This window comes from Podarcis tiliguerta (assembly GCF_965153285.1).
Source record: "Podarcis tiliguerta genome assembly, chromosome: 8".
NCBI classification, from domain to species: Eukaryota; Metazoa; Chordata; class Lepidosauria; order Squamata; family Lacertidae; genus Podarcis; species Podarcis tiliguerta.
Window position 1 is genome coordinate 30,929,050 of NC_139541.1, and position 21,456 is coordinate 30,950,505.

Consider the following 21,456-nt stretch of genomic DNA (forward strand, 5'->3'; position numbering starts at 1 on the left):
TTATCACAGAAACTGGTCCTAGCTCTGTCTCACTCTCTACGTATTATATGGCCATTAAAAATGAAAAGGAAAGGCAAAAGCACAAAGGGAAAAGGTCTAATGCCTTGTGTGTGATCCGTATGTCCCTAGTCTAGAATTGTTTTACAAGAGACCCATTTTCAGAAGTAAAAATAAAAAATAATAAAAAATTGTCCAGTAGCACCTTAGAGACCAACTAAGTTTGTTCTGGTATAAGCTTTTGTGTGCATGCACACTTCTTCAGATTCCTTCAGATGCACACTTCTTCAGATACCTTTCAGGCATGCATGAACAATGGTGTGCAAGCCCTTATATAGACTTTTGAAATTGTCTACCCTGTAGCTCAAGACCACCCCCCAAAACATCATACATACATCACAGAAGAAGGCGATCTCCAATAGAAATCCTGTTTGTCAGGACACCTGATAATGGTCACTGATTGCTTTACCTGGGCAGCTTGGCCATTCCTTTTGAGATGCTAAATACTTAGTTCCTGAATCCAGGTCACAGGCTCACCCTGCTCATACACAAATACGCCCTTAAGACAGGATTTTTGAGCAAAGAGACAATGTGGCGTCTTCCCCATTTCCTTCCTCACTGCAGAGGAATATTTGAGGTCACTGAAAGACAGAAAGAGTTAAAATGGCTTCAGGATTGCCTTCCTGTACTATTTCAGACACGTGGTTTATATACTTATGTATGTGTTTATCTTCTCCATTTATTCTCTAAAAATATTGGCTTTCCTACTCTAGTGTGAATTAATAATACTAAAAGTGCAATAAATCGATAAAGTATTAATCATGTTGTGTGCGTTGGGTTTCCCCCACATGAAATGAGCTGTTTTCATTTACAAATCAAAATTGCAGGATAGATAGCTCTATAAAAAGGTAAAGGGACCCCTGACCATTAGGTCCAGCCATGGCCGACTCTGGGGTTGCGGCGCTCATCTCGCTTTATTGGCCGAGGGAGCTGGCGTACAGCTTCCGGGTCATGTGGCCAACATGACTAAGCCGCTTCTGGCGAACCAGAGCAGCGCATGGAAACGCTGTTTACCTTCCCGCCACAGTGGTACCTATTTATCTACTTGCACTTTGACTGCTTTTGAACTGCTAGGTTGGCAGGAGCAGGGACCGAGCAACGGGAGCTCACCCCATCGCGGGGATTCGAACCGCCGACCTTCTGATCGGCAAGTCCTAGGATCTGTGGTTTAACCCACAGCGCCACCTGCGTCCCAGATAGCTATATAGCTACACATTTATAAAGTTATTATTAGCTATATATAGGAAGACCGTACAAATGGTAGAAAAGAAAACCAAGACACCAAGGGTTTCTTAAGGATTAGTGACATACACCCCCGCCCGCCAAATGGTATCAGTTTCTTTTTGTGGAAATATTGTCGCCTTTGTTTAATCTGAGGACACCACTGTCAAAGAGACCACTGGCATGCAGAGCAGCAGACACACTTATCTGAAAAGCTTAAGGCTTCTTAAAGGGATTCAGCTTAGTTTTAACTGGATCCTTATGGTGAGCACAGGGCAAAGTGTAAACAGCTACCAGGAAAAAAGAACCTTTCATCTTTAATTTAACTATGTCTTAATCTGGGGGATTTGGAAGCTTGAGCGTTTGCAAGTAACCTCTGTTTGGCCTTGAAATAACAGAGCTCATCCTTCTTGCTCTCTGAATGCTTTCCATGAATATAGAGCTGATTTGTTTTACAAAATGGATCCGTGAAATCCAAGACTTAGGCCTTATTGCCTTACGTTACGTTTATCCCCTACCTCAGTACAGAAGACCAGATCCAAGGTGTGTCCTGCTGTGTGCATTGGGCTAGATACATGAGACAGGCCCATGATGGTCATGGAGGCCATAAACTCCTGACTCACTCCAGGCAAGTCAGCTTCAGCATATATGTTGAAGTCCTTGAAGACCTCTGAGACTACCTCTGTCTACTCAGGGAGGAAGACTATTAGGCAATGGGGTGGATAGTGCGCCAGCTGAATCCCACTCCTGTCTTGAGTTTCTAATGTCTAATGTAACTGCAGGATAAAGTATCTGATCAGGGAATTGAAATCCTTAACGATCACAGCTACTCCATTTTCCCACCACTCAAAGCATGGTTGACACTGACCTAGAAACCTAGGGAGATTTACACCTCCCTCCATCCAACCACATCTCATTTATACAGGCCAAGCTGGCATGTCCTTCTAGGATAAGGTCAATGATAACAAGACCTTTCCATTGACTGACTTTGCATTTTTTGCTTCAGCCCCGTGAGGACTAAGATAAGCCTAAAATATTTGTAATGCTGGAAGATGGATAGAACTAAAATGTCTAACCATCTTTGCCCTGGTCAACACTTCCATTTTCCATCAGCACAGCACCTCTTTCTCCCTTCTCCTCCTATTCTAGTTCATTCCTTTCACCCCCATCACCTGTATAATACCAATTCAGGCCTTGAACCAGCACAAGAACCAAACATGGAGCCCTCCCAAGTGTCGGACTCCAGCTCCTGCCAGCTCCAACCAGCGTGGTATGGTGCGAATTGTAATCCCACAACATCTGGATGGCACCACATTGACTCGTCTTGAATCAGAACAGTTGAGCTATAGTCAGTAATGACAAATATTAATTGCACTATATATCAAGGTAATCATTAAATTACTGTTTAGCCAGTCAACTATTTAAAAAATCTACTCAAGAAATTAATAGCTGAGCCCAATCCACCCTCCCTACCACTCAGTTAATAGAATTAATCCTCTTCAGCCAGCTGAATTGTAGTCTTCACTGTAGACAGCTGCAACTTTTCCAGCCCAAGCAGCACTTCTAGGCACATTCTTCCTACCAGCTCCTCATATAATTCATGGATCAGCATTCACAGAGGCCAGAACCCTGCCCCCCTGGTGTTAACCCTTTGGGGGTGACCCACTTTGCATGAAGGCCTTTGGGTAAAAAATGTAGCCCTTGAAAGTCATGGCCACTGCTGTCCTCACTTTTCGGACTTTCTGGGGGCCTCTCTGGGCCTCCTGTCAACAAATTCTGTGGTGGTTAACTGCTTTTCACTCTTGGCATCAGTAAGTGGTATGCTGTTATGATCCAGTTCTTCCCTGCTGCTACTATACAAAATATGGCCTTTGTTCCCAAGGCTTAACATATATGGTCATTTCCCTCCAAGAGTAACAGGTACTCCCCTTGCTATATTTTATACTGAATATGATTTCTCCATGCCACTTCTGCCACTAATCCTTGATGCTACTGGAATTTCCTCATGGACCACTAGCCCGGGACAACTTCTTTAATTTCTCACGGTTGTCCCAACAACTGTCCTGGTGGAGATTTGTGGTGTTGAGGCACCCAGCTGGAGGTCACTGAGGAATGTCCTATCTCAGCATCCTTCAAGCTGCAGAAAGAACCCCTACCCAACTGAACACAATTTGGTTGCATGTTCAGTTTTGTCATTTTATGCTAGCGTACTTCCCACTAGGCTTAGCCTGCGCTCATCACTCCCTGTAATAGTAAGCACAAGTGGTGAGTACTGATAGAAATGGATCTCAAATGGAGTTGCTGAAAAAGAGGAATCCTTATGCTTGGGGGAGGTCTTGGGTTTGCAGTACAACCCCCCCCCCAACTCTAAAATCTCCCCCAATCTTTTGGGGACTGAGCAAGGTAGGAGCCAAAAGATGGAAAACCAGTAGGTGGGAGGAGGGTGTGGATTGCCTTATAACTTACAGTATCCTGGAAGAGGGCATTTATTTGTTATAAACTATCAAAGCAGTTCACAACAACTATACATAAAAGCATACAATAAAAAACACATTAAAAAGGTTGTTTTCCCTTTACAAGGGAAGAGTTCATCATGCTCCCTGTGTGAAGGTGTGGGCGTAAAGCTCAGTGTCCTCAGTTTGCTCTTGTTGAATTCTGAATGTTTTTCTCTGTCAAGATTGAAGTGGTTCTCTAGTAATAAAAAGTGAAAATGACAGTAGTCTTACTTCCTCTCATCCCTTTCTGGAGCAACTCTCTTGGGTCATGTCTCATTGCACCTCACAACAGAATAGTATTTTTTGTTGACTTTCCCTTGTTGTTGATCCATGCATCTAGTTCCATGTGTTCAAGCAAGCTTTAAAGCTTTGCATTAAAAACAGAGGTTATTGCTTTTCAGAAAACCAAAACCTTTTACATTGGTAGCTTGGGTTAAGAATTTAATTTGTTCTGGAGGTCTGTTCTTAACCTGAAACTGTTCTTAACCTGAGGTACTACTTTAACTAATGGGGCCTCACGCTGTCACCCCGCTGCAGCGGCGTGATTTCTGTTCTCATCCTGAAGCAAGTTCTTAACCCGAGGTACTATTTCTGGGTTAGCAGAGTCTGTTACCTGAAGCCTCTGTAGCCTGAAGTGTCTATAATCCGAGATACCACTGTACTGGAATCTGCTTCCAGCAACCCCCCGCATCCTCACAAAAACTGCCTCTGAATTTTAGTTACTTTTCAGAGCACTATTCCAGGAAAGAAGAACAACGACTTGAGGGCCACATTCCCTCATGAGAGCGCTGTCAAATGGTAGGCAGGGCAAATGTGGGAAAAGTAAAGGATGTGACCCTTTCATTTGCAAAATATGCTGCATTCTAGCCATGCAGATGTCATAAACAAACACACACATAATCTCTACATCTTCCATCTGGCAAAAAAAGGGTGTTAATCACAGTTCAATGGCACTTTCAAACCAGTCCAAATCACTTGAAGGCATTGAGCAGAGCCAGTGAGGGGCATAATTTAGGGAAGAGGCATGGCTTGGGGAGAGTCTCAAAGGCCAGATAGTGAGGCCAATGGGGCTCATTTGAACCCCTTGTCCCCCCCAGGCCAGAGGACCACACTCTGTGCTATTTCATTTGGAACTTGGGGCTCCCACTCGATGGAATAACCATCCCATGTACACATTAAACTTCATTGTGGTTGAATAGACCTGCCCTAATCCTAGCCTCTGCTTATCCATTTAATTATTTTTATGCATTTTACTTCCCCTCCCCTTGGATCTGGAATCACTGGCTGCCGCTCTCTTTCTGTGCTACAACATTTTCTGATCATGAAGCAGTTGCTGTAAACAGTGCAGTTAGATTTTGTAGCACCGTTCCCCCCCCCAATTCCTCCCCCACACTGATCACACACTTGAAACCATGTAAATGAATGTAGATATATTTGAGAACTATTTGAATGTGTGTTAAGGAGCAAGATGACATAATTGCAAATCTTCTAAAAAATCAATCTTGGGTTGTTGACCTACGTTTGCCTTTGAAATACTGCAATATGTTTTTTTTTAAAAAATGCATGAGATAGAAATTATACTGTACGCGATTCAATAACTCAGAACCAGTTGCTTTTTCTGTGAGATCTCTGACTGATAGAAAACTAGCTGTTGTTAAAGTTTTTAGATGAACAAATACTGTCTCAACATTTAGAAATGATCAAGAAGTTCTAAAATTAGGATTGGCAGGAAACAAAAGAAATTATATCCTGTAAAATTCTGTTCTATTAACAAAATGGAATAAACCTTAAATGACCTGCAAAATAAAATTTAAGTGGCCTTCAACATTTGTGTAACTGTCAGGAATATATTACATGCTAACATTTTGTGCACATGATATTTCCTGCAGTTTCACAAGCAAAGAATCCCTATCCTTGCCCCCTAGGAGCTTAAAATCAAGCCTAGGAAACACAGCAGAGGGAAGGGAGGGAAATTGGAGAGTAGCAAGGGATGAACATGAGCTAATGCAGTCACAAATGTTAGCATCTGGGCCACCGTGAGCAGGCAGCACCTTTTAGCAGCTTTCAGGAGGGTTCCAGTGTCTCAACAGGGCACAGCACTGCCTGATACCTGCCCTGGTTTCCCTGTACGGGATGGCTAGGTGTGGAAACCACAATTTTAATGTCTCATAGTGCCCCAACAACACATAACTCGTAGGGCATTGTAGCAGAATAAAATGGTGGCTCCCAGTGCTTCAAACCACCTGGCACTGTCTCCCCACCCCCAGCTAAACCTGCAAGTCAGAGAGAGCCCACCAGAGGCCACTTTGCCCAGAACCCCCTCAAACCTGACACAGGGCCAGACTTATGCTTCATAATGTGTTCAAATCATGGGATGCAGCCTCCATACCCCACTGCAGAGAGTTCCCTCGACCTTGGGAGCAGTTTTTGGAACAAGACAGAAAGCCACAGAGCTGCTTTTGCCAATGTCCCACAACTCCCATCAGCTCCCGGCAGCACAGTTGTGTTGTAGTCCATAACATCTGGAAGGCACATAGTTGGCAAAAGCTGTATTATGGGGAAGGAAGAGGTTGGAAACCCCTGTTCCACATCTGGTTGTTTGCTTGCAATTGAATAGGGTCCCTGGCATATTCCTTTGTTGGGATGAGGGCAGGGTCATTTCACCATGTCAGTGTTTTCTTTCCAAGATCTAGCGGATGTCACAGTAAGCATGGGAGCATCTGTCAGACACTCCAGCTCATTTGTTTCTTTTCACGAAGAATTAAATTTCTGACTTTGACATATTTCATAGGCACAGTAGGTGGGCAAGCAGCTATCCTGCTAAAACTGTTTGTAACACATTAGTGGTACTACAACACAGTTTTAGCTTCTGCTACTAATTTGTGTGGATCTTGTCATCTGCTGCACTGTCCAATAAGACTGCTGTATTGTCGTAGCTACAAGCCATGGCAGTGCACTCGCACTCTCAGCGCAGTGGCCAACTGACCCAGGACTTAGCAGCAAGGTGGGCTTATACTTTTGGCCCAGAAGGGGCTTCTTGACCCAACAGGTGTGGTCCCACAGCATTTTCATATTGATGTCTTGCATTTGATGTACCATCACCAGTGTGATACAGTGGTTAAAGTGCTGGATTAGGACCTGGGAGACCAGGGTTCAAATCCCCACTCAGCCACGGAGCTCACTGGGCAAGACCCTGGGCCAGTCTCTCAATCTAACCTAACTCACAGGTTTGTTATGGAGATTAGGAAGGGGAGAACCATGTATGCTACCTTGAGCTCCTTGGAGAAAAAAAAAGGGATACAAATGCAATACTGTAAATACATAAATAAAATATCCCTACAAATTCTTCTTAAGCTCCTTGTTGGTAGTAGGATTTTCTAGATGCATCCAAACCAGTATCCTGCTTCCAGATCTGTATTCTTTGATCAAATTGTTTTTAGTCATCAAGTTATTGACTGTATAATTAAAGCTTTTATCTGTTTGCTAGAGGTGTAATTAAATAATCGTGGTAAAAAAAAGAGAAGATTTAAGTTTCTGTAATCTCTAGTCTCCTATCTGCTAACTGGTTTTAAAATGTCTATTTAATCTCCTTAATATTAGTGAAATGGTATTATGTACATTTGTCTTGGAAATGTCATTGTCTATTTCAAGTTACTAGTATATGATTGCTGATAGCAATCATAATATTTGAAGAACCCATTCACTTTTCTTGTCTTTGCTATGCCAGGCTTGGGCTGTCTATATCCTATGTTGTGTTAATTTTCTATTCCATTTACAGGGTTGCTCGTGGTCTGTCATATTTGTAGACCTTGATGCCCACAACCGGAACAGACAAACTCTTTGCTCATTACTTCCCCGAGAATCAAGGTCCCATGTAAGTAATTATTGATGAAACAGAGTTTAACAAAACATGGAGCAAATGCATCTGGGTATAGCTATTAGCTATACTGCCAGTTTAATAGTCTGTTTTTTATATATATTTGCTAAGCAAGATTTATAAACCCCTTAATAATATATGTGGTTTGCATAAGGGTATAAAATATTCATTTAAAAGTAGCAACATTAAAAACAGTAGATGAAATTAAATTATGAAAATAGGGGTAAAACCAACAGTTTATAAAAGAAATAAACACGATAAACTAAAGGTCTGCTGGTCAGGGAGAAATTACAATTTACTGTTTTAAGTACTACTGCACAAGAGAGATTTTTCTAAATAACTGCTATACGTCGTTCACAACAGGGCAAAGAGCAAAATCCTTTCATTTTGGAATGAACACTTCTTTCCTGCTCCCGGGGCTTGAAAGTGGGTGCCACATTTTCAGGGTCCCATACCCCTCTTGGCTTCTTTCAGGACCACAGTCTGCACTCCCTTCTTTCCCCCCTCTTTTTAATTATTTTTTATTAATTTTCCAAATTATTACAAATCAAACCAAATTAGGTTTCCCGCTCCTGTTGCAAACGTATGTCAATCATTTCCACCCATAGCTGCATCGTTTCTTCTTTAGTGCTCAGTTGTCATCCTTCACTTGCCATTCGTCTGCACTCGCTTCTTTGTCAGCCCAAAAGAGCCCTGCTTGCAAAGGGGAAATAGATCACCCCATCTACCACTCCCCATCGCTTTGCTTGCACATCATACAGTGATAGGGTAGGTCCACACCATACATTTAAAGCATATCAAATACACATTACTTTCCTCCAAAACAATCCTGGGATTTGCAGTTTCCCCTTCACAGAACTGCAGTTCCCAGCACCCTTAACAAACAAATTCTTTGTGGGAAGCCATGTACTTTCAATGTGCACTAAATGGCTTTAAATGGTACAGTATGGGTCTGCCCATAACAGCATTGCTCCATCTTCAACTTTCTTTAAGATGTCTAACAATATATGTTAGCACCCAAGTGGGAAACCTGAATATCCATTTATCTTCTTCCACCTCATTTTTTAAAAACCTTGACTGAAACAGAAGATAAAATCAGCTGTTAAGTCATGACTAGTTGCATGGGAACACTGATAAGGATGTGCTCTTAGATGGATATCAGAACATACATCCTATTCAAAGTGGCTAGGTGGTACGCTCATCCTGGTGAGAATCTGTGCATCAAATTCAGTCTTGCAAGTCTCACACACACACACACACACACACACACTGCATATATGCACAAGTCTAATCATCTGGACTGAAAACAAATGTGTGGCAAATCCCATATAATGCACTTTTTGTCTAATAAGCACATTTGCATAAACCCATGTTCTATAGGAATAGAACTGAATGAGTCTAGTGTGGAGTGTAAAAACCCTGAGAGTCTCAGCTGTATTTTTGTCATGGATTGGCTAGATGCAGAAGAGCGGTGGGAGGAACCAGCTGGGGAACCCCCAAGGGAAGAAGGCTCAGAGCCTGGGGATTGGTGGTGGGACAATGATGAGTGATCAGAGGGAGAAGAGGGAGCAGACGGAGAAGAGGAGGTATTGGAAACTGAAGAGGTAACAGGGTTTAGTGAGCAGGAGGAGTCTGTGGCAGAGAGCAGTCCAGAATCAGAGGCAGAAGTGGAGACGAGAGGAGGGGGGCCAAGAGATGAAGCAGGCTGATAAGGAAGCCAGGCTGTCTCCCCCTCCTGTGACAGGCAGCTCCCTTTGCCCCTGGTCACCCAGAACCAGCAGAGTCATGAAGAGGGTGGAGCAGAAACAGGCAAGGTGTTGGAATCTCAGTTTGCTTGGGAAGGAGAGCTGTGGGAAGGCGGGGACCTTCAGTCCTCACAACTTCCTCATTGGGTCAAGATCTACTGGGAAGAGTTGCTGTGCTCACTAGGTCTGAACTGTTTTGTTTCTTTGAAGAAAGAGTTAACATCACTGACACCTTGTGAGTTATCGCTGACCAGCTCCCGACACCCGCCAGTTGTCACACACCTGGCTATTTATCTTCTTAAGATTGAACTTCTAGCCCTTCTAACCACATAGATAAGTTTGGCAATGGGAAGGCATATAGGCATGGTTAATTAAAAAAATGCAGGCCAAATGTATATGACGTTTAAAAAATAAATCATTTAAAAAATAAATCCAGACCTTTCCTTTTTCCAAGGACCGACTTAAGCCTTTTGCATTTGAGGGCAACAGTTCCAAATCAACATGCATACTTAATGTTGTTTGGCAGCTGCTGAGTTCATGAAAATTTATATTAATTACATGCACCTGAAACATGCAAATCAACTTCGGTTCTCCAGCTCATGGCCTATTTGCAGCATGAATTCCAGAGCTGAACATATTATCCACACTTATAAGTTGTCTGCATTGTCTCTAAATAGTGTAAGTGGAAGGCACAGCCCATGTTCCTTCCCTCTCTGGGCGTTAGACCTCTAAAAAATTATAGTGTGGGGGATCTTAAGGACAGAAGTATATGTCACTTGCCTCTGGGGTTGGTAGTTTACATGTTGGCTTTTAGATTATTTTCTTGGGGAAGGCCCTGCTGTGAGGCCAAGTTAATATGACATAAGATGCCTTTAATCAAGAATGCTATTTTAGTGTTAGGTACTTTTCATTAGCATCACAGTGTGCTCTTGTTCATCGTCTTAAAATTAACAGTCATGACATGATGCCTTGTTCATCATTCCTGGATCTGGTAGCATTTCCACAAATTAAGCAACACATTAATCTTCACTGCTAGCGCTGCATTTGCCTCATGGAAGAATTATAATTTAATTTTAGAAAATTAAAAGAAAATGGCACGGACAGCTATTTTGTTTATATTTTCTTTCGCTCTTGAACGCTGCAAATAAAATGTATTTCCCTCGGGAGCATTGATTTCAGCATTGCAATATTTAGTTCACATGCATCTGAATACATATGGATCACTAACACAATGAAACGTATTCTCTATACCATCTCTCCTGGTTGTAAACTTTCAAGATTTCTTTCCATTATTTCTCATGGGATTTTGAATAACTGTCATTCAGTTAGCTTATATTTTCTGCAGCCCTGATGTTAAAACTATTTTACCTAATTTATTGGTTTTTCTCCAAACTGTTTTTCAAAGGAAGCCTCCTTTGGGAGTTTGCTATTTGCTCAATATATATTAGCGTATTAAAAATGTGCTGATTACTGAGACCTCTCTAGAGTTTCAGTACCAAATTGTTGTTGAGTATCTCAGAAGTAAACAAGGAACAGGGATAAACATGGTTCTTAAAGTCATTATAATATTTCTTTAAATGCTTGAATGCATATAGTTTTAGGGCTTGAGACGATCTGTGCAATTGTTATAGATGCAGCAGAAACAGTTGGCCCAATATGGTTTAAAAAGGATCCAATCCAGAGGGTACACAGCTCCAGAGGGTACACAGAACTCTTATACAAAGTGTTTTCAACTTCAGGGTCAAAGCAGCACCATTCACACATTCTCACTTTCTTCAGCAAGCAGCTCCTGACACTGAAGTATTGAGAGGAAATCTCCAATCATCGGAGCTTCATATGGAACACCCAAGGAACTTTGGATTGGAGTTATTGAATGTGGGCGACTTTTATGTGTAGCTATTAAAGTAGGGGTGCGAAACCTTTGGCCTACAGGCCAAACAGGTGATGCCAGGTGTGGAGCAGGTAAAATATATGGCTGGATTGGTTGCTCAGGCTCTACAAAAGGCAGGATTGAACTCTTTGCCACGCCAGTGTGCCAACTTTCATCTGTGCGTAGGACAACCTGCCTGACAATCACCTGATGTCATTATGACATCAGATGATTGACAGGTGGGTCACGACACCCCTCCGGTCAAAGTTGACTTGTGGGGGTGGGGGAGATAAAGATTTGGTCTGCCAGGCCAACCAAGTTTCCAACCTATGTATTAAAACATAGATAAGTAGCTCCCATTATCTAGATTCCAGTTTCATGTTTCATTTCGCTCTGTATCATCCATAATTTAGAAAACATCCCTTTTTCTTCTGCCAGAACACTGATGCTGCCCTCCTGCCCTGTATTAGCTATCCTGCCTTTGCTGTGGATGATGAAGCTTTGTACAGCCAAACAATTGACAAGGTGGTTAGGAAGCTGAAAGGAAAATACGGATTCAAACGGTTTTTGAGAGATGGCTATAGGACTGCATTGGAGGACAAAAATCGACATTATTACAAACCAGCAGAAATTAAGGTAAAGGGTCTGTTCATGTGATACTGGAAAGGATTGGCTTATGTGTGCCCAAATGTTTGTTGTGCATTTGTGTATAGGATTTGTTCCTTCTTCATTGAAAGGTGTTTTCTATGATTACCAGGCAAGGAAATTCCAGGTTTGCCCACTGTGAATAATTTTTAAACTATTAATTACCTTGACTCTGAATGTCAGATTCAGATTTCTAATTAGCTTCACTGTACTGACATGGTTGTGTATGCTTGAGTGCAGATTCTATTAGTGCTTCCTATATAATCTATTGGTTTAACAAAAAATTCTAATGTTAGGTTACTTTTGATCAGATTTCCTTGTTGATTCCTCTTACATTCCCACCTGTCAAAATATTTATTTTTTATCTTAATGCAGAGGTGGGGAACCTCAGGTCCTCTGGGCCTCTCTAACCCTCAGGACTCTTCCCAGGCCACCCCATCTCACCCTAGGTCACACCCCAGGTCTCACCAGCCTTTTCCCTGGAATGTGTCGTCTTGTTGACCTTGATGCTGAGATGAGTGTGTTTGTGAAAACTCTGACTTTCCTACCCGGTATGTAGTCCACTATACAAGAGTCACATCCATTACTCCTGCTTTTGCCTGTAGTCACATCTACTTTTACCCCTGGCCCTCCCCACCACTGGCATGTGGCTTCTGGAAGATTGGTCATGTGGCTCTCAGGCTGAAAAGGTTCCCCACCCCTGACTTAATGGAAAGAAGCTATTGCAACTACTGTTTTTGGTACTTGATGCCTAAGAGCAATGTTTACTGTACAGATTACCAAGCAACTTCACTATAATTGAAATTTGTTCCAGGTAATCCATTAGCAGTCTTGGTTGTGAGATTAGATGGCTTTCAAGTTCCTTCTAAAAGTACAGTTCTGTGATTCTAAAGTTTGCGATGCGCCTTCTGGTAGAGCCACAGCTCCATCTGTTTTGCATACAGAAGGTCCCAGGTTCAACCCCTGGCATTTCCAGTTAGGGCTTGTCTGAAATCATGCAGAGTTGCTGCCAGTCAGTGCAGACAATGTACGGCTAGATGGAGTAATTGTCTGACTCATATCATGCGGCAGGCCTGGGAAAGAGGAGACCCTGGAAACTCATGTCCAGTCTCAGAAGACCAAAAGGGACTGGATAGCCCATTGGTTGGACTCATTATCCAGCAGCTTCATTTATATAGGAGAGGAAGTATACAGTTCTGTGACCATTCTGAAGCTGCCTTATACCAGGCCAGATCATTGGTCCATGTAGCTTGATATTGTCTTCACTGACTGCCAGCAATCTTCAGTGTTTTAGGGTAGAGTCTTCTCAGCCCTGTGTTGAGATGCTAGGGATGGAATCCGTAACCTTATGCATGTAATATACATGCTATGTCACTGAACTCCCTAATTCTTGACCTGTTAGCCATCCTTAATTGCTCAGGAGTGGTACATCTCCACTCCGTGTGCTGACATGCTCCACCCAAGAATGAATTGAGATGTGAGCCATCTTTCAAGACAGATTGTCCCTATGAGTGGGAATGGTGGTAGGGGGAGGAAGTAAGGCAGGGCAAGTGGTGCATGAGAACTTACATTTTTGAGTTAAGGCTGGCTTAACTGTTTTAATCCTGATTTTGCTTAGTGAAATCTGTGGAGAAAGACAGAGGTTCAGTTTCAAGTGTTCTTTTAATCCCTGCAAGAACTTCCAAAATGGAGAACAACTTCATTCTATAAAGGGGAGCAGGGAAGAGCCAGCAAATCATATGAACCATTAGCCTTGGCACTTCTTTGCAATCTATTTTTAGCGAAGGAGATGGCTGTGGTAGCTTTGGGTGTGCAGTGCCCAGGAGTGCTGCATCAGCATTTTTCTCCCTGATTGATTTGTTTAGAGGTAAATGTGCTTACATTTCGAACTCATTGTACAGTTTGTTTCCCCCTAACAAACAGCTGAGTTATTTATCATTTTATTTAATTTCACAGCTGACTACAGGCTGGAGTGTATTAATAACCAAATTTCTATGTGCTTCAGAGTATTAATGTTTGCCATTAAAGGCTGTCTGAATAGAATCCTTGCTTTTCCTTCAAATGCTTTTGTTTTTGCCTTTTTTAATTCAAATGAAAATTTCCTTGCTGAGAATAAAAAGCCTGTGATGCATTTTGTGCATAAAATTAGGCTACAACACTTTTTGAAAGTCCCGTGAATATTTTTGCAGCAAGCTGAAATTTCCCCCCTCCTTTTTTTAAAAAAAGTTGTTGCATCTAAATGAATAATTTGTTTTCATGTTTATCTTTGGTTTCTTTGATGTGGTGGGAAATTTGAATAGATTTTCAGAAGCAACACAAATGTATCTTAAATTCTCCCCTTTTCTAATTTCAGCTCTTTGATGGGATTGAGTGTGAATTTCCTCTCTTTTTTATTTTCATGATGATTGATGGTAAGTATGACTTTACTTTCTTATTCTGTCAGAGATGAGTCTTGGAATTCAATAATAAAATGTTTTTAGCAATCCAAGAGGGAAGGCTATAATCTACTTATGCCAAGGTTTTCAGGGACAATGTTGCTGCCAAAGTATAACTAATGGAATGATTTCAGCTCTTGTAGAATAAACTTATTTTCTGTTATGAATTTTATATCTGAGTGTGCAATGCTCCATTGTGCACATCAGGTTTTACTTCTGAGAAGAGTGCTTGGGTTTGTTTATGGCCAGGAAAATTTCAAATGTTCTGTTCTGTCCCTTCACCGCAAGTCTCCTCACCGCAAATACTTTAAGCTGAGTTTCTCTTGTTTCTGTCATCAGCAACATCATGTCCTGTTTTGCCGCCTGAGGCCAAATGGGAAGATGTTCCCCAACTCCTGCCCCTCCCAGGTCTTCCTTACCCGGGTTCCACAGTGGCGCCCACAAAGCAGTGGCAGCAGCAGGTTCCAATGAGATCCCACAAGATCTTGTGGAGCTTTCACGAGATCTTGTGAGGTGGAAATGGCAGAATCCACTTCAAAATGCAGAAGTGGATCAGATATCCATTGAACCGAATGAAGAAAGCCATACACTCATGAGATTCCCTTGTGCTCTAGGCATGTCTCTGAATCATTGTGACCCCCCAGATATTGCTGGACTACAGCTCCCATCATTCCTGATTGTTGCTCATGCTGGCTGGGGGGGGGGGCACGCATTAGCCACCCCTCCTCTCAGTACCATCAGTATCCTTGTAACTTGCTTCAAAAGTACTAATTTATTGAGTAGCCCTAAATGAATTGATTTGCCATGCAAATGTCCATTTTGTCCAGCATCATGGTTCCAGGAGTGGCCAGCTTGATAGGTTCAGGACAGCCACAAGCAGGGCATGAAAGCATTCACCTCCCCTGGGTCTTTATCCCCAGCAGCTGATATTCAGCTGACACATGGCCTCTGAATGTGAAGCCTACGTTTTGCTTCCATACCTGGTAGCTGTTAATGGACCGCCCATTTTCTAATCCATTTTTAAAAGCCACCTAAGCTAATTGCAGTCATCACATTTCCCACAAGTCAATTACGCATTGTTTGAAATAGTTTCTCTTGTCAAACTGACAAAATACTTTCTTACAAGCCATCAATTTCATTGGGAGACTCTAAAAGCTTTAGTTGTTATCTGAAAGAATGAAACATTTTTTAGCCATCCGGTCATTCCATACCGTTCCCATTGCACACCATTCATAATTTTATAAAACTTTATCATGTCCCATTTTGTGAGATTAAACAATTAAATTAAAACGAGAGAATGAGGAGAGAATGCTGGCATGCCGGTTCCTTAGATAGTTTGATTTCATCTTAGCCGTGAGCTTGTGGGGTTTTCTTTGTATTTATCATACGTAAGTCTCTCCTGGGGCTCTTTGCCCTCAATCTGCGAAGTTAAGAGATGAGCAAATTATCATAATTCTCCATTTGGAGTTTCTGCAGCAAAAGAGCATGGATTCCATTTTCTCCTGTAAGTTGATGGACATTAGAGTTTCCAGATCAGGATGTAACTTAGTGATACAGCACATGCTTTGCATACAGAAGGGACCAGGTTCAATCCCTGGCATCTCTATGAAGGGCTGGGAAAAACTCCCTTCCGAAACCTAAGTTCCAATGTGTTCTGTAGCGAACATACAATATCGCATTTTTTCTCAATATTCATGCAGCATTGGAAATATGCAAAAAGAGAATTCCTAGCTAAAGTCTTGTGAGGCCTGGCATGTAGTTAGCACCTTTTGAATGATTAATGAGAGCATATATGTGTCATAAATCTTTTATAAAACCTGTGTAAGGTAAGTGGGTATTATTATCCCCATTTTTCATGTGGGAAGCTTGCTGAGATGGTGATTTGCCAGAAGTCTCCTAGCTGAGTTCATGGTTTAAGTGAAATTTGAATCAGTACTTCCTGGCTCAGATTTAATACTCCTAGCCACTATACAAGAGCAGCTTTTTTTTTTTTTAATGTAGCTTTCCAGGACAGTAATCCAGTTTGTATCCATTGAAAGAGACATTTGCGTGTTGAATAATTGGCAAAGCGAAGAAAATTAAAAATCAGAGAAGACTATGAATTTGAGCCCTCTGGATAGGAACAGAATAGAATCCATTATGCGTAGCACTTTATATAATGGTAGTAATGGCAGTAGTGAAATTTCAAACTTTTAATCTAAAAAGGGAGGGCAAAAAGGGAAATTAATAGGGAGGGATGAGGAAATCAGCAAACTCAGGTACAGGTTCTTTGTTACTAGTTCTTCTAATGACCGGAAGCTGTAGGAATGTTCAAAAAGAGGAGAAGCCAAAAGTTGCTGGTCTCTCAGCTGTGTCCATTGAATGACCCTGCATCTCTTCTCTTTCCACCTACCTTTTCAGCCTGGTGTAATGTAATGTAATGGCTGCTTGATAGAGTACCTTAGGTTTGGTGATGGCAACTCCATGAAGGATCAGTCTATCAATTACTATTAGCCATTATGGCTAAATGGAGCATGCCTGTATATAGACAGTATACCAGATGTTGCTCCTGTTGATGTAGAGAGGCATCTGGCTGTCCATACTAGAAACAATGCTGGGCTAGATGGATCTTTTTGTTTGACTGAGTAAGAAAATTCCTTTGTATCTGCCATTAGGATTTTCATTTATGGAAGCAGGGCCTAAAGCCACAGCACTGTAAAAAAAATGGTGAGAATAACTACTGGTAAAAATAACTCTAGTTGAAACCTCATCTAGTTCAAAAGAAATAATTTTTTTGCTTTGCAGCCTTGGTCTTAAAGGAAATATAAAATCTGGAATTGTATATGCAATTTAGTTTCTAGGAAAGGTGGATATGGAACAGCCAAGAAGTGTGAATTACCGACAAATGTCACCAAATGAAAATCCACGCTGATCACAGCTCAACACTGTGATCCTAAGAGCATGTAGGAAGTCAATTTGCCACTGCATTACCTCTACCTGAGAGGGGAATTTATTTTCAGCCAAGAGACACTAAAGTAGTGGGGATGAATGCAACACATGAAAAAGTGATTTTGTGGACTTTTGTGGTAGCTAGATTGAGAAGAGCATGGAAAGGGAACAGATTTTGTAATTCACTGGGATTGTTCAAGCACTGAAGAGTTTGAAATTCATAATCTCCCATTCCTTCCTCCTCTCATGTGTTGACATTTGCTTGTAGCAGATTACACTTTGCCAATTTGCCTGCACTATGTTTTGCTCTTGACTGGATTGCCAGAATTAGATCCTAACTTGCAAGCAAGCACAAAACATAGTCAGTAGTCACATGGAACCCTAAACCATGGTTTAACATTACATGCACGAGCCTCATGCTGGTATATTTCCCTTTGCTTCTATGGTGCAGTCATGAAAAGGAGATCAGAAACATTTCAACCAACTTTGGTTTGTTGTTATGACTGAACTGGGACAAACTGGTTAGTTTTAATTGTGGATTGTCCAAACAACCCAACTTCAAACTGTAGTCAAGGATCAAGGTTCATGCTCTAATGGTGTTTGAACTAGACAGCTTGCTGGGTTGGATAAAATGGCAAACTATGTTTTGCAGGGTGTAAATCACTAATTGAGCAAGGCAGGAGGCCCCACATGAGCCCAAGGCTCCCTGATACTAGTTCCCATTTGAATGACCCCATTATTGCTCACAAGAGCACTTCAAAAATGGCCTTCCCATCCAACCATCACGGCGCAAAATATCTGAAGTGATGCTGACACTTATCATAAGCACTATCTTTCCTTAATTGTTCCTGGAATTGCTTTTAGGAGTCTTCAAGGGTAACACTGAGCAAGTCAAAGAATATCAAGAGCTTCTGGATCCATTGCTACAGCAATCAGTAGAAGGTACAGTGCAGCAGTGAAACTGGAGAAATCTGAACTTTTGCAAATGCAAATGATGGGGGTGGCCCTACAGCGTGGAACTGTAGCGAGTGCAGATCAAATCCCAGAGAATAAGCCTATGTTCTTACAAAAGCAGAGCTCCAGGCCAAGTGTGAACATAAAACGTGATTCATTTCGCCAGTAAAATATGGCTCATCATAAAGTGGAGTTCATTAACTGGTGAAAGAAACACTGATAGGTTAAATGTTAGGTTTGCGCCAGAATCATTTCCCGCCCCCACTCCTGCTGTTATTTACTCAGTTGCATGAGAGACCTTATAGCTAATAATTAGAAAAGCCTAAGCATGTGATCCATTTAAAAAACATTATTATTTTAAGCATGGAAAAGCTTTCCGTAATATATGTGTTTTAATTCCTGCTGTCAATAGAGGTGGTTAGCCATGAATATGATACACTGGTTGCAGTTTGGTACATCAGAGGATGGAGAGACCACACATTAAACTAGGCATGGCAATAGTTGCTCGCTTCCCTTTCACTACGTAGTTCTTTCTCGCTCCCTTTTCTGGTACCTCCTGCCTTCTAAACCTTTCCAAGCCTAAAAACGTGAAAAGGTAGTTTCAGTTCCTTCATACAGTAAATAAAATCCAGAGGAGGCATATGGAATACCCATTCAGTATTCTTTGCAGCTCAGAAAAGGGCAGTGATTGCTTTCTCCAGACTTTGGATTGCACCGTATGCTTATCTCAGCCGCCTCCTGCAACTTAAACAATTTGGGAAGAATGCCTGAGATGTTGCTCCTTCCCATTTCTTATTACATAAATTATGGAAGATCTATCATTTACTGAACAAAAATTTTGCTTATAATCTCATACATAGCACCCCTACTGACATAGCATTTAACTTCCATTGCAGTTTTTGTGTGTGTGTGGTCATATTTGATTTCATTAAATACACACACATGTCCTCACTCACCCTGTACAGTATAATCAATATTCTGATTAATAACTGTTGAATGAGGTTAACTGCAGTTAATGAGGGCAAAACATGGGGAGGAACTCCCTATTTTAAAGAAGTTTCAGTTTAAGATCACGTTCATCTGTTAAAGACTCCAAACAGTACTTTTGATTGGGATTACTTTGTGCTATATTCACATGCTCAGTTTACACAGAAGTTCTAGGGTGAAACTAGATGTGAGGTGGGCATACACTTATCTTGCTGCTTCTGTAAAATAGATGTGTTTGCAATCCCCCCCCTACTCGACCTGCTTATCTCTACTTCCAATCACAGAGCGGAAAGCAACTTTAAAAGAGGGAGAGAGGTGGACAGGGAAAGAACTGCAGACGATTGGAGACTTCAGCTCCCTTGCCCTTTTCTGTCCATGCATCACTTTTTATGGGACTGCCCCCGTTGCATCTAGTTTGACCTTAACAAGAAGGTGCAAACAGGCAGACTTCTCCCAGTGTAACCAACCAACCCTCCTCTCCATTTTGTTCCTCATTTGCACGGGAAAATTCGAGTGCACCCTTTAAATAAAAAAGGTAAAGGTACCCCTGCCCGTACGGGCCAGTCTTGACAGACTCTAGGGTTGTGCGCCCATCTCACTCAAGAGGCCGGGGGCCAGCGCTGTCCGAAGACACTTCCAGGTCACGTGGCCAGCGTGACATCGCTGCTCTGGCGAGCCAGAGCCGCACACGGAAACCCAGTTTATCTTCCCGCTAGTAAGCGGTCCCTATTTATCTACTTGCACCCAGGGGTGCTTTCGAACTGCTAGGTTGGCAGGCGCTGGGACCGAACAGCGGGAGCGCACCCCGCCGCGGGGATTCGAACCGCCGACCTTTCGATCGGCAAGCCCTAGGCGCTGAGGCTTTAACCCACACTGCCACCCGCGTCCCTTTAAATAGCACATGGGAATTAAAAGTGTTTGCCTTATTGTAGAGGACAGTGGCTTAAATGCAAGAATCCACAGCTAGTTTGTGTATTTTCTCTTTCACTGATAAATACATCAGAAGTGACTGAAAACATTTTTGCTTATCATCAGCCTTCTACTTTTTCAATCCAAGACTCAGGTTCATTTTTATTCTTGCCTGAAGCTTTTGTACTCCTTTACCAATAGCAGTTGTACATATTTTCTCTTCTGTTGCACAAGAGCAACAATAGTACCTCTAAAGAAATGCAGGGGATTTTTTCCACTCCCATCTGTAAAACATTACTATTTTTTCGGAACCAGTTTATAGGCACTGCATCTGTTCAGTCAGGAAGAGAGACATAAATAAACCTGTGCTCAGGATAGCAGTTAGTGTTCTTAGCTGACTGGCATCGAATTATAACTAAGAACGACAATCAGCAAGTTTTTACTTCATTTACGTTGTGCATGGGGGATACGTTTCCTCACTTTGTAATAATGTAATTTTACATGTCTTCAAGTACATATTTTAAAACTTCGCAGGCTTTCCTGTTGTACCTAAATATTATTATGTGCCAGCTGACTTTGTTGAACTGGAAAAGAAAAATCCTGGCAGTCAGAAACGATTTCCCAGCAACCATGGGCGAGATGGAAAATTCTTTCTCTGGGGACAGTCGCTTTATATCATTGCAAAACTTCTTGGTAAGTAGTCACCTGCAAAAGTAGAAGAATTTGAGTTTTCTCAGATTTGATATGTGCCCCTGCCTGCCTCCAAAGTTGTATTTGTGTGACTATGAGAACTTTCAGACTGTGTTTGTCACCTGATGGCCAGTTCAGATTTAACACATTAGCCCAATTGAGATAGAATATTCTTGAGCCAATGATTAATCAGTTTAATGGGTAGAGAATGAATCATTCACCCACCTGAATGAACCATTCTCCTTGCCTCGTCCCTCATATCCCTAGCTTCAACACTGGTGGTGTGGCTTGTTTCCTCTCACAGCCAAATTAGAAAAGTATGGTTTAAGCAAGATTTCCTAAGCAGGACATGAAGCCAGAGTAAACGGGTTAAGCTACAGTTTCTTGGTATAAATGTAACACGAGACTGTGGTTTGAACAAGCTTCACCTTCAGTGCTGAAGATGGAATTGTGGGAGGAGTATGTGAGCACATGTTTTGTTCATGGTTTATTGGCCTGAGATCATTATCTCTGAACTAGGTCTTTGTACACATTCAAAAATATTTCTATCAGAATGGTTAGCCTGTGCAGCTTTCTTGTAGTTAGCCCTATGAGCCGAAACTGGTTTCACGATCACTGTAATTCACAAAACCTGCTACAATCA

The 21,456-nt window shown here is 41.8% G+C and overlaps 1 protein-coding gene across 9 annotated transcripts in view; it reads left to right on the forward strand.

The window, feature by feature from the left end:
- PHKB (phosphorylase kinase regulatory subunit beta) overlaps positions 1-21,456 on the forward strand; it is a gene marked incomplete at its 5' end in the record, with an annotated part of 136,716 nt that overhangs the window by 65,647 nt on the left and 49,613 nt on the right. For all 9 annotated transcript variants that reach the window (XM_083451837.1, XM_083451836.1, XM_083451841.1 and 6 more), the window contains 5 exons: positions 7,552-7,647; positions 11,704-11,901; positions 14,264-14,321; positions 18,138-18,215; positions 20,658-20,816. In XM_083451837.1, the coding sequence (XP_083307963.1) occupies positions 7,552-7,647; positions 11,704-11,901; positions 14,264-14,321; positions 18,138-18,215; positions 20,658-20,816 (589 nt within the window). The remainder of the gene's footprint in view (positions 1-7,551; positions 7,648-11,703; positions 11,902-14,263; positions 14,322-18,137; positions 18,216-20,657; positions 20,817-21,456) is intronic.